This window comes from Macrotis lagotis, chromosome X, assembly GCF_037893015.1.
Source record: "Macrotis lagotis isolate mMagLag1 chromosome X, bilby.v1.9.chrom.fasta, whole genome shotgun sequence".
Taxonomy (NCBI): Eukaryota; Metazoa; Chordata; class Mammalia; order Peramelemorphia; family Peramelidae; genus Macrotis; species Macrotis lagotis.
In genome coordinates, this window is record NC_133666.1 from 441559727 (window position 1) to 441574355 (window position 14629).

Genomic DNA, 14629 nt, shown 5'->3' on the forward strand with positions numbered 1-14629 from the left:
TGAAGGCTTTAGTGACTCTGTTTTAGGAGTATATTTCTAGGCCTTGTGCTAAAGATCATTCTGTATCTTTAACATACTTATGGTGATCGATGAAAAATCATGAAGAAGAAGACTTCACTCAAAATATTTGGTCAAACTCTTCATCAATAGAAGGAGCATGAACTTAGAGTGTACGATGCTGAGTGAAAAAAGTACAATAAGTAGATTTTGTTAACTTTGGATGATTATGAATGTCATTAATATTACTGACAACATTGCCAGTAAGGACCTTATTGTTGAAAGTATTGTACGGTACTGTGCTGTGTTACCCTACGTCGAGATGTCATTGGAGAGCCCATGGTTTGGCAGACATGAACATCTGGACTTACTATTTGGGTCACTTGAATATCAGAGCCTACCATTCCACTGCCACTCATCCCAGTACCCATGCAACCACTGGCGATACTGCTATTACTCATGGCAGTCATACCTGGGCTTGGTACTACTCTTTCAGTGTAGATCACATTATGTGCATTGGCTAACTCAGCAGGCACACAAATGTTTCCTTGTACAGCATAGGCAGGGGTCATCACTGTTTCTGTAACCAGGACATTTGGAACAAGCTGAGGTTCAAAAATAATGGTAGTTGGTTGTACACATTGGTCAGAAGTACTATATGACTCTGTCACTATAATGTCCCCATGAATCATGGGTTCTGGCATTGCCATTTCAGCCTGGAATCCAGCCTCTGTGAGAGACATTGCTGAAGAATCATTAACAATATAATTTGTTCCAAGGAGGGGAAGATCAGTAGTTATTGGTATCCAGGCCTGGTGATGAGAAGGAAATGGTTCAATTTCTGTGTCTAAGCAGATTTCAGCTAGAGTCCTAAACTTTGGACCCAAAGTTTCCAAGTAGCTATCATCCAGGTCATCCACAATCCAGCTGCAGCAGCCAATGGAGCCCACAGGAGACCCCATTCCTTCATGGTCATATATGAGAAGGCAGTCATTTGCAGGTCGGCATTCATCTTCATCTGCATAAGCAAAGGCTTTCTAAAGGTAGAACAAAGATAAGGAATTAGAACTGTCTCCCTTTCTTAAAATATCAAACATAGAAAATTGATGCTTCTGTGATGTTTTTGGTCTATTGGAATGATAGACTGAGAAAAAACTAAGATCTTTTTGTAAGAGGGATGAGACTTGCATGTGTATTATTTTTGTATAAACATTTTATGTATGTTAATGCTTGGGAAATGATTACTTCCATATTCTACTTAGAGGCTAAATTTTGATCTATGGGACTTGTCCCCTTGTATATCTGAAATGATATGATCAATCTGCTTTCTGAGAAGCTTAATATATTTGACCTTTTTCCAATGAAGAAATGAAACAGGGTCAATATAATCTAGGTAGGAAAATGTAATTATAAAATGCCAGGACTTTAATTCCAAATATATGACTGAAATTATTAGTAGGAGAGTGGGTCACTTCCATGACATTATTTAGCTGACTCAGAAAGGCTCACAGGCCTACAGATAGGCCTAGCTGAATAAGTTCTAAGATTAGAGAGTAATTCCTTAGTTTTCTCAGGACTTGTCTGCCCCACATTCAGTTGAGAATATCTCTGGAATCATGTGGTGATGAGCTTTCTCATAATGATAGGTAGCTGAGAGAACTTGGTAAGAGGTCATCCTTTGCCTTTCCTCAATCCTCCTGACTTAAAAATCCTGACCCTAACTTAAAAACCAGTCTCTCTCTCTCTCAAGGCATCCTAGGCCATCTCCAGGCATCTGGTCACTAGACCCAGGTGCCTCAGGGGAAGAGAGTGGGACCAGGGACTTTGTATAAAATTCTATTCCCTCTCCAAGTCATGATATCATTTTACTGATGTGATCTTCTTCCAGAATGAAAGAGAGTTACCACCTAGAGGACTTGGATTTCTAGGAAGGTGAAGAGGAAGACTGCCTGGGGATGTTGGAGAATACCTAAGACAACTCTTACTTAACTTAAAACTTTTCCTAGAGTTCATAGAACATTTGACGATGAGATTTTTTCAGAGAAGACAATGTATATCATAGATTCTTTAAACATAAATCATCTCTGTAGATTCAACAATAATATTTTGAAACATATGATTTTCTTCATTTTGAAAAATCCTCATGAACAAAGGATAAACCTTAGGGGCAACCCTTCTTTTAAAACATCACTGGGAATTTTGTGCTAAATATAATTTCAATTATATTGTTAAACTACTGCTCAGTGATGGCATTCCCTGATGAATACTCAAGAGTGCTGGCAGTTAACTCCACCTCTAATTACTGGGTTTAGAAATATATTATCAGCCAGATTCCATATGAGTATTCATGGTCATAAATTCCATGGGCCATATTAATTCCCCCATTCCTTTCATCTATACTGATGAATAATAAAACACTGAGGCAAATTGGAATTTGAGCTGAAATGATCAGCTAATTAAACAGTTCAGACTAATTACAAGAAACAGTATAAATTTTTTGCTGCTTAATGATATGATATTAGGCTAATATAATGATTGACTGGAGTGAGAGTGGGGTTCCTCTTTACTAAGATCACAGAAATTTTATCTTTTCTTTTGGAAGCATTACTCTGACATATAAAGAATATTAGATTAATATTCTGAGCACTATATTCTAATTTTTTGCTTTGCTAACATCTAGGCATTTGCATTCTAAATTTAGTATAGATCTCAGAATGCAGGTATGATTTTGTCTCCCACCCTTGGGAGAATTGGGGAGAATGATATTCACAGGATTCAAAAAGGATTCACAAAAGAGAGAACAAGTGTCCTGATTAGATTTGAAGGGGTCCTTTAAAATCTCTGGGCCTTACTTTCCTTATCAGTAAAATGAGAAGGTTGAGCTCCACGTTCTCTAAAGTTGAGTGATTCTGTGTATTTTCTCTAAATTTACATTTCTTGGCCCTTGTCAAAGTATATACTATTCATCTTTACCTCAGTAGAGCTCTACTTACAAGGAGAAACCAAGCAAGTGACTTATTTAAAAGGATTTTTTTTTCTTCAAGGAGTTGGTATACCAGCAGTGAAGGAAAATCTGGATTTGTAATCACTCATATTTTAATCTGGTTTGATTTCTTTTGAGTATATTTTAAGAAACTCCAAATGTTAAAATTATCACATTACACCAGTAAGGATTTTCACCCATACTCCAGTTTTAATCAGAAAAATAGGTCTTATAAAATGTGCTAGCAAGGGATTATGTAACTGGATTAAGAGAGCAGCTTCCTAGGGGTGGCTAGGTGGTATAGTGGAGGGGCGGCTAGGTGGTGTAGTGGATAAAGCACAGGCCTTGGAGTCAGTAGTACCTGGGTTCAAATATTACCTAGCTGTGTGGCCTTGGGCAAGCTACTTAACCCCATTTGCCTTGCAAAAAAAAAAAAAAAAAAAAAAAAAGAATGCAGCTTCCTGTTAACAGGGCAAGGCCTTCTTGATTCAAAATAGATTTATCCCTTAAAAAGGGAAGGCACCCACAACTGACTACTAAATTTAGTATAGATCTCAGGATGCAGTTATGATTTTGTCTCCCACCCTTGGGAGAATTGGGGAGAATGATTCTCTCAGGATTCAAAAAGAGAGAACAAGTGACCTGATTAGATTTGAAGGAGTGCAAGGACATAGTAATTGATACCCACAGAATATTGTTTTGAAGACTCTTTCCTTTTGGGCTCAACAGAGGCATGGTTACATATTGTTTTCCTTTGGTCCTTTTCTCTATAGCTTGTTTTCTCTTTATTTCTTTTTTTGCTATCTCTTGCTGTCTCTGTCTTCATCTTTCTAGATATATCTATATTTCTCTCTACCTCTCTTGCTATTTGTCTCTTTTTCTTTATCTTTCTCTTCCTCCCTACATGACATCAAAACTACACAACATAAAAACAAATTCTGGCAGAATTTCTTATGGATTATTAACAGTTACTGTTTTAATCAAATAGTTTTCTTATGGATTTGCATGATTTTATTGAATTAGAAATTCAACTCCTTCTCTCCCAATTCTGAGGGCTATCAAGTTCCCATTAAATATCCTTTGTACTAATTTTATTGATTGAGATTGAGCACATCTCCCTATTCCACTGGACACTTGTTAAAGTCCAAGAGGGCCTAGCTGGAATGAGAATCACTTTCTGAAGCAGTTTCATACAACTTATTAAGTTATGTTTTGTTGAATTGATCTTTCATAAATCCCTGGAATTTACCAGAAGTTAGAGTTGACCAAACCATGACCAAAGAATTAAATTTTAGGTTCAGTGAATAAAAGGCTAAAAGTAATATTGTTAAAAAAAAACAACAAAAAACCCCACAACTTTACAGTCCAGCCATAAGTAGATGATTAAACTACCTGCTCTGGGGAATAATAACAATAATGATGCTTTGAATTTATATGGAGTTTTTGTCTCAAGAGCTCCAAGTAATGCACATGCTTATTATCTTGTTTATACTCTCAAAATAGATGAATTGGACCGGGGACTGACATTTATCCTCTTTTAATAGACTGAAAAGATGAAACTCAAGCATATTACCCCAGGGCAAATGGCTAGGTTTTTGTGGAATCTCCTGAGTCTTGTTTCATCATTCTTATTCTTTCTCTTTCACTCCCCTTCCTGAAAAGTACTGCTTTTTGTGCTAGCTACTGAGATAAATGTTGCATTTTATAGGTCCAAGTTCACAATGAGATTCCCATATGCCCTCTTATAATTTTCTTCCTCCTAAATATGACATTGTGTCTCTCTGATTTTTTCTTCTGTTATCTCCCCCCCCCCCCATCTTCATTTTCTTCCTTTTTTTTTCCTGTCTAGTCCTGGGTCAAGCTCTATAAAGTCTTCGTATAGCAGGAAGGAGATGGGGAAAGAAGTAGAAAACTCCAAACTGGGATGGAGAGGAAGAGGAAGAAATGGAATGATAATTAAAAAATCATTACTATTCCTGACATCAGGATTTTTTGTAACACTTGAATAAAAGTAATGCAACCTTATAAGTAAATAGTTGGTAGTGGATAGAGTATTGAGTCTGATATCAGGAAGATCTGCCTCAAATGTAGTCTTAGATGCTTACTGACTGTGTGACCCTGCAAAAGTAACATAACCTCAGTTTCTTCTTTTGTAATATGGGAATAGTTATAGCATCTATCTCTCAGAATTATTGTGAGGATAAAATGAGATATTTATAAAGTGCTTTGAAAACCTTAACATGCTATATAAATTCTAGCTATTATGTATATATGTATATAAATATATACTACATATATATACTACATATGTACATATATGTTTACAGATAGAGTTGTGAGTTCCTTGAGAGCAGGGATTTCTTTTACTTTATATCCTTAGCATTTAGCACAATGTTGGTGAACAGTAGGTACAAATGCTAGGTTGACCTTAGTAATATTGGTATTAATTGGATTGGAGAACACTTCCAAACAGTTTTTCTTTATTATAATGAGATTTTAAAAACCTCAGTATAACTCAAGCCATGATGTACTATAGTGAAATTTAATTAATTGATTAATTAATTAATTTTCTTACCATATTGGACATCATAATTTTCTGTCATACCCCTACCAAAAAGAACATATCATCATTATAAAGCCTCCTTCTGGTGTCTGTGAAGGGATTACCTCAGAGAAGTAGCTGTCCAAGAAAGCCATATTCACTCCTGATTCTGCATATTCCCTCAGTGTTCCTATGGCTGAGCCCCGTCTTCTCACTGCTCCTGCAAGTCCCCCAGCCCCAAGACTCAGGGCTGCTCCAACTCCTGTATTCAACTCAACACCAGAGACTCCCGAAGCTCCTCCTTCAACAGTGCCTCCACCTGCGTATGTGTTGGTGTAGATCTCTGGAAAGAGTGTTTTCAGGTTATATGACTGGAGATAGTTATAGGGCATCATCATCTAAGTACACACATGATCCTTTTCTTGTTGACTGAGAAAGTACTGTTTTTATGGTTAAATTAAACAGGCAGGGAAAAGCTAGGGGAAATGTGTATAGTAAACTAGGCAGATCATTTGACTTCTTTTTGCCTCAGTTTCCACTTCTGTAAAAATAGAGCTCATAATAGCAACTACCTTAACAAGGTTGTTGTGAGGACCAAATGAGATAGTGCATGTTAACTATGATGATGATGATTATAATGGTGATGATTTTTGATCCCCCTCTTATTGTGATCTTATTTTCTGAGTTGAATTGCCACTCCTGCTATGTACTGTGTGACCTGAATCAAATCGCTTAACTTATCTCATATTTAGTTTCCCCATTTGGAAAATGAGAGGGTTGGATTCAGTGTCTTCCAATGTCTCTTCGAGCTCCCAGTTTATGGCTTATGCTTTTAAAATCCTAAATTTTCTTTGGAATTCCTGTGTGTTTCAAATTCATATGAGAGCATCCAGGTAGTTCAGTCTTTATCTGACTCCATTTAGATTCTCTCCCAATCTAAAGTTAAGTGGTGAGTTGGAATTGGGATAAGGTCCATCTAGAATAGAGAAACTTTATCCTAGGTTTCTCCTTGTGGCACTGCCTATCTGAGAGGCTTTAAAAAATCTATATGGATGTTGAGCAGACAATTGAAGATTGTGGGTCTTTCAATGCTTTCTAAAAATAGCCTGCTCTCCACCTTCAACCGCAACATTGCATACTTTTTCCTGAGAACTTTATTCTAAGAATTCCAAAGAGACTAGTCCCCCACCTTGGAGGACCATGCAAGATGAATGTACTTGTTTTTGAGCTGTGGAATCATTTTCAGCTTCCCTAATACTCTCCCACTAGTCTGAGTGGTTTTTTAAGGAGTCTTGGGTATGCATGAGAATGACATGAAAGGTTCATGTGTACAAGAACTTATAAATATTAGAAGATGCCTCCATTTCCTCTCCTTTTGCTATTTAAAAATAATACCTTAATATTATATTAAGGAGAATTTTTTCATTAGAGAGTGTCTTTCACTTTCACTGTATGCACACCTTGCATATACATTTTTGGGGAAGTTATTAATTAGACTGTAAGCTTCCTGAAGACCAGGACTGTTTTTGGCCTTTATTTGTATTGTTAGTTAACAACACAATTTCTAGCACATATAAAAATCTTAAATAAATGCTTTTTGACTGGAGAGAAAAAAAATTAATGACTATCCTAAACTTAGAATAGTTCTCAAGATTGTAGCCTGTGATTGGTGTGCTATGATAAGTAGAAGCTTCCTCATGAGTTTAGTCAGGCCAACTTAATTTTTCAGGTTATCTCTGTAACAAGCATGATTGTAGGGATTTCCAGATATGGTAGAGAATTTGTCCCTTTGAATAAAGCCAAAGCACACTTAACCCAGCTCTATCTCCTGGATTTAATCAATTAATCAATAAATAAATCAATTTTATTAAATGCCTATTTTAAGCACAAAATGTGTTAAGCCTGGGTATACAAAAAGAGTTGAAAAATCATCCCTGACTTCAAGGAGCTTATGATCTCATGATTCAAATCCTGGTTCTTCTACTTGATTTCTATGAAAGTCACTTAAACTTCCTCATCTATAAAATAATGAGTTTGGACTAAATGATCTCTAAGATCTCCTTTCTGTTCTTGAGCAATGATTGTACAATCCCTTAATTAAGGCTTTTAAACTTCAAAGGTAGCAGCATTGCTTTAATATCTACTAACCTGAGGATTCTATGCGATCCTGTGTGTTGGAAGCTGTCATTGGTACACAAATATTGGAGACATCCTGAAAGGAACAAAAACAGCTCCAAAATGTTAGTTAAATTAAATATTGTGATATAATTTCTTCTCCAGTGTTATTGGTATTTTTTCTTCATATTTTGTTTGGGGGGGGGGTTTGAAAAACTGCTAAGAGTCCCCAAGTGTCTCAATCCTCTATTTCTATATATACCATGGTTCATATATGAAGGAAAGTAGATTGAAACTCACTCTGTCCTCAGGATGGGCTCCTTCTATCCCCCATGATTGTATTACTCCTTCACCACCCTCAGGAACAGGAGCAAATCGAGTCCCCAGACCAGTGGGTGCCTTTCGTTTGCAGCAGCAAATGAGCAGCAAGAGTGGCATCACTGACAGAGAAAGGCAAGGAGGACGGACAGTTAACAAAAGATCTGTAAATCCCAGTCAAGCATTACATTACAAAAATGAAGAATGGAGGTAAAGATTTAAAATGATAACCTCCCTTCCCTCCATATTTGTATGCTTACAGAGTCATTAAAATTTTAAGGGCTTGATCAACAAACATCCTTTAAATATCTTTTATATCTCAGGTACCGAACACTGGGGACACAAACAAATAATTAACAATATCTACTCTGAAGGATCTTAAATTCTATTGGGACCTGGGTAAGTCACTCAACCCTATTTGTCTCAGTTTCCTTTTCTGTAAAATGAGTTGGAGAAGGAAATGAGAAGCCACTATAGTATCTTTGTCATGAAAGCCCTAAAGGGGGTTACAAAGAGTCAGATATGAGTGAAAAACAACCCAACAATTCATAAAATTTTGTAAATCCTTGAGGATCTTTATATTTTCTCTTTCGGTCCTGGCCTACCAAACTTTGGGAAGTAGTACTGAAAATTTGCATTGGCAACCCAATTCTTGTGAGAAATCATTTTCCTGCTCACAATTAAAATGTCTCAGAATCCCTTAATAGAAATAAGACTGTTTTCTGGAAGACAAACAAACAAACAGATATACATATATGTATATGCATATACACATACATATATATACATATACATATATACATATATACATATATATATATATATATAAAACTTCATGTTTAGAACCTTGAACTAGTTAAGCCTGGTTTTTCTGGATAGACCTAGAGACTATTGCTTACAGTTCTTTTCACTTAGAAAGGGAACTGGTCAAAAGTTTACTTAAAATGTTTCCCATTCACAATAATAGGATATCAGTATTGTTTAAAGCAATCATTTAATTTATATTCTTCTCCTTAGATATAGTCAATATATCTATATGGCTATGTCTATATATCTATATGTCTCTTTTCCACACACACACAAAACACACACATATGTAATTATACCACCCTCTGGTGGCAGGTTCAGAGAAAGAATTGCATCAGACAATATCAGAGCTAAATATTGGAAATTATTCAGTTCAGCACCCTAACTTTAATAGGTCAAGTTCTGGGCTGAGAGATATTAAGTAAACTGTTTAGTATCTCACAAAGAAAAAAAGTAGAAAGGCCAGGACATACTTAACAGTGGAGTGCTCATTTTCCTCAAATAATCCTCTCACAGAATCTCAACTCTAGAAGCTATGCCTTTTGATCCCTGTAGCTGGATTCCAACAACCTGCTATTTAACCTTCCTCACTGCTACATCTGCCTGCTACCCAACTTTTATCACTCTCTTAGGTCAGACAAGACAGCCCTTTTGCTGGTCAGTCTTAGAGCTCCCTAATATTGCCATCAGATAATCTAATAACCTGCATCAGCATCCATCTATCTCACCACCTTTTAGATGCTGTGTCTCAGATGTGTCTAAGCTGTCTCTTGGTCACCAAGCCCTAGTACTGACAGCTGGCTATTTGACATTTTTTTTATCACAGTGACATTGCACATATATAGATGTATGTATGTATGCATGGAAACATATATTTGTTTATATGCATATATATGGTATATATAAATAAATGAACAAATAAATATCATTTTTACACTGTCAAGGAAACATGAGAAGTCAATCCAATGATCATATTCTGATTTTAGAAAATCCATTGAAAGGAAGAATGTAAATGAATACTTACATAGGAGTAATAAGGCACCAAGGACAATCAGACCAATTCCAGCTGATCCAAGTCCCACATTGCCATCACCAACTCTGTCATCAGTGACAGACCCATAATTGTCATCAGTAATTATGGTGATGCTGGATCCTCCAGGGTAGATGCCAGTTGTGATATAGTAAGAGCACATGTGGATATCATCACATTCACAAGCTTCTAATGTTATAATTTGTGATAATTCACAAGTTCTGTCATAGGTGTCTTTCACTAAGATGGGAACTTGGTAAAGTCCAGGTGTTAGCTGCTGCATAGCAGTGAGTATTGCTGAAGTAGCTTTTACAAAAGAAGAAAAGAAATGGAAGGTTAATTTTACTTAAAAGAACCATATAATTTTGAATTAGAAGGGATGTCTATAGGACATCTATCTGTTCTAGTTTGTGTTTCTTATAGCAAGTCTACAGTTATATTGTACCACATTCACATGCTATAAAAATATTTTATGTTCATAGCTTTGCTATGTAATGGGTCAAACCATAGTTTTTCAAACATATTTTTGAAAGAATAAAAGATTTTGATATGTAGTAAAATCCTATGGGGAGCAGTGTAGCATAGGAAAAAGAAAACTGGGTTTAGAATTCAGAACACATGATTTTCCTAGGCTGAGATATGTCTTTAACTGTGTGACCTTGGGTAAATAATTTCATCTTGCAGTTTCCTCATCTGGCAAATGAGGGATTTGATCAAGAAGATTTCTGAGATATCTTCCAGGTCTACCATGCTGTAATGTAATCTTTGCTCAAATAACCTACTAATTAACTTTTAAGTTGAGATTTAATTTTATCTCTTATAAAGTGGTTTGATCATTTATTTTCCATTCTCAACTTATCCTTATTAATAAACCAGTTTTACTTCTATTTCAAATTAAAGAATGTCTCTAAACTTCCCCAAAATATATACAATATCTTTGGGCTGAATCAAATATTTGGAGAAAGAATTAACTACTTTTTCGATTTAAAAGTGACATTAAACTTGCATTCTGCTTACCATTTATTGATCTGATATCCCACATATCAGCTGTCCCTGGTGGTTCATCAGTGATGCAATATGTAAAGGGAGAGCCAATGAAATCATCTCTTGTTGAGATAATGACGGATGGGGAGGCTATACAGATATGTTTACTGTCAGAAAAAATTACGGGGCAGAAATCGTTGATATCAGGCACTTCGACACATATTGTCCCTGTTGCAGTTTTTCCAATGCCATCTGAAACAACAGTATTACAAATAGTTCATATAAGCAATGCCCAATGCCAACTCTCTTTTACTTTGCTGGATGCTGTTGCAATTTTCAGAAGTTCTCTGAGAAGGTTCTCAGAGGTGATGGATAATCCATTGAATCTTTCAATTGGGAATGATTAAGTTTTCAATCCTGAGACAGAGATATTAGCTTCAACATTACTGGTGGCTAATTGTTTTCAAAGGAAAGCATTAGGTCATTTGGAATTTAGGTAAACATTTTTTTTTTCCTTACAGCTATTTTCTCAGTAATACAGACTGAGAATAAATTTATAGAGCTATAGGACATTTACAGACCAAGTCTATCCTATTAAAAAAAAATTCTCAAAGAGAAATCACATTTCCTGTGATAAGTACCTGGAGGTGCTCTGATCCTGAGCTGCCCAGGGACTAACAAACCTCTGGGAAAAACTTTTGACTATATAAAATGAGCTACAAGGAACCGGATGTCTTTGCAAATAAATTTAAGGAATAGAAATAAAGGTGTCAAATTATATCTTAGACTTTTAAAAGTTGTCTTAAAGGATTAATTTAACTATTTTTGATGCATTATTCATTGTTTTCAGTTCAAATCACCAAGATGATAAGTCTGAGTTCCTTCCCTCAGGAAAATTAATAGGGAAATAATCAACTTAGACATGTAAATATAAATGAAAAAATGGAATGTGATCATTCGATAATATAGGGGAAAATTGCTACTTCTGGTTTAAAGGAGTTAAATATAATTCAAGCATTTATTAAATGCCATCTGCATGCCATTCACTGTGCTAGACACTGGGGGGTCATTTTTGTCTAGAGAAGAGAGGATTATTTTTCATGGTAGAGGTAGAATCTGATCTGTATCTTGAGAAATGACTTCAACCATTATCAGAGATGTTGATATGACATATTTCATAAATGAAACAGTTACAGATGACATGTAGGAGGTTCCAGGCTTTCATCTAAGTACTATAATAATAAATAGTTCATCATCTTTGATAGTTCTTATACTTTAAACTCATCATGGAACTTGATGTCACATTGACTCAGCTCTTTCTGTTAGAACCTTATGTTTAGAGAGACCCACTCTTTAATGTTTTCTGAGAAAACCTCTAAAATTTTAAAATCATTTAATTTTACAGTCAAAGCTTCCTTAGTATGGAAAAGATGGCCTAACAATCATTTGTATTTAGTTTCAAATGAAAGTGACTATGAAAGTAAATTGAAAATAATTTTCTTACCTTCAACAGCTAGAATCTCAGCTGTGTATATTCCATCAATAACATACTTTGATTTTGGATCAAATTCCCTGGAAAATTGTATCTCTCCTGTCCTTGAGTCAACTTTTAGCCAGCTGGCTGCATCATGTCCCATAATATATCTGTTTTCGATTTTCAAAAAAGCTCAGCATCATGTTATTATTCTAAATTATTTAGTCATTCTATACAAATAGTCATTCTAAATTAAAAAAAATAATATGCTAAAATGTCCTATAGGTTTAGAAGAATGATTGGCACTCTCTTGAATCAATACAACAAAAACTATTCATGTTTTAGTAAAACACCAGTAATTAAAGAGTGTTTTAGGGTTGCAAAGTCCTTCACATATATTTTTGCTTTCATTCCTTACCTATACACCTATGAAAGTGTTGCAATAGATATAGAAACTTATTCTTATTTTATAAACAAAGAAACTGAGACTCAGAGAGTTTTTTTCCCATGGTCACCAAGCTAGTAAATATTGGAAGCAGAATTCACAAGTTTACCTTTGCCTTTTTGTTTCCCTGGCTTCCTTCAGATCTCATTTCAAATTCCTTTTTCAGAAGGCCTTTCCAGATCCCCCACATGGTTGATATCTTCCCTTTCTATTCTGGATTAGAATGGCAGGTGTACGCTTGCCAAAAAACTATTTTATGGAGAACTCACACAGGGCAAGTGCTCACAAGGGGTCAGAAGAAGAGATACTGAGATACCCTGATGGTCTCATTGAAGAACTTTAGAACTGATTGTACAGTATGGGAGACATTGGCACAAGATACCCAGCATGCTGTGCCCTCATCAGTGGGGGGCTGTGCTCTATGAGGAAGGTAGAACTGAAGCAACTCAAAAGAAAAGTGACATATCTAAGTTAAGAGTACCCACCCCAAATGTTCACATGGACTATTTGTGTCCATCCTGTGGTAGAGCAACCGGAGCTTGCATTGGTCTGATCAGCCATAATAGGACACACTGTAATTTGTCTCAAACATAAGAATTTTAGTTTTCTTCGATAACTAAGAACAAGAACTGAGCTGAATTGAACTGGATATATTTTGCATGGAACTAGTTATTTGCATGTTTTCTCCATCATTGGAATGGGAGTCCTTTAGGGAAGAGTCCTACCTTTTAGTTTTTTTATATATCATCAGGGTTTAGTACAGTGTTTGGCACAAAGTAGATACTTAATACTGATTGATTTATTGGTTGTAAAGAAGAGCTTTCCTAAGTAGGAAGAAGAGTGAGGGAAGTTGACAAAGGATAAAAGGGAGCTATTTAAAGAAAATATCTGTCTAGAGCTCACTATAGGAATTGTCAAGGTACATCTAATAAATGTTGATGAGTTTTTCTTTTCCACCCAGATACTTTAACTACTTATTTGTTATATGTTTCTTCAAATTAGTCATTTTGCTGAAGTATCCCTGTTCTAAATCCTTCTCTTAGGTATTTCTGTTGAGATGAACTGGGTGTTAAACAAAAGTCTTTGACAATTGTTCTTTTTTTAAAATAATCTGTTAAACTATTTCTTTTCTTAGGATTTTTCAATATTTATGGGATAAATTCTATTGGAAGAAGATCAAAGGATTCCATAGAATAACTGAGTGGTTCTTCCAACTTCCAACAGCAAATGGTACCAGTTAAGTTCATCTCTTCTCCATATTTTAATTTCTAGTTCATAGCCTTAGATAATTTCCAGATTGGTGCTGTTTATATATTTATAAATAAATTCTCTGAAAATTTCACAGATTTGAAATGCTACAATAATATCTTTAAAAATACAATTATATGTGTTTTGCATATGGGCAAAAACTTGGTTGTACCTGACATTTGTGGCTGCATTCCCAGTATCCAGATCAGTGGCTGTATATATTCCAAGGACATAGTTTAATAAGGCATCTCCTCTTAAGCCTTCTTGTACTCTGAAAGTCATAGAGTTTGGATTAAAAACTGGTCCTTCTCTGACATTAATAACTTGTATCCTGATGGGAGTGGCCTGGATCCGATAGTGAGAGGCAACAGAATGGTGAAATTCAGCTTTGTTTTTAACACCAATACTAAGTTGCATATTGGGCATCTGTTCATAGTCCAACATCTGAAATGATAAAATGTAAGTTTATTACATATGGTCCCAGATCTACTAATAATTGTGCAACATGGTCAGTAACCTCATTCCTTATCCCTTCTGCTTACATGTTCCTCACTTGTTAATGAGATTATTAAGTTCTCTTTTAAACCACAAATTTTGTGATTCTTTGATTCTGTTCTGGAGCAGAAATATCACTGTTTGAGAGTAACTAGAACATTTGATTTACCATCCATACATACAATAAATTA

At 35.5% G+C, this 14629-nt stretch overlaps 1 protein-coding gene across 1 annotated transcript in view; it reads right to left on the reverse strand.

Moving 5' to 3' along the window:
* Positions 1-269: 269 nt before the first annotated feature.
* DSG4 (desmoglein 4) overlaps positions 270-14629 on the reverse strand; it is a 31609-nt gene continuing 17249 nt past the window's right edge. Inside the window, exons 7-14 of the mRNA XM_074202071.1 lie at positions 14116-14387; positions 12281-12420; positions 10810-11028; positions 9787-10098; positions 7938-8077; positions 7671-7734; positions 5648-5865; positions 270-1034 (exon numbers count right to left, since the gene is read on the reverse strand). Of these exons, the coding sequence (XP_074058172.1) occupies positions 270-1034; positions 5648-5865; positions 7671-7734; positions 7938-8077; positions 9787-10098; positions 10810-11028; positions 12281-12420; positions 14116-14387 (2130 nt within the window). The remainder of the gene's footprint in view (positions 1035-5647; positions 5866-7670; positions 7735-7937; positions 8078-9786; positions 10099-10809; positions 11029-12280; positions 12421-14115; positions 14388-14629) is intronic.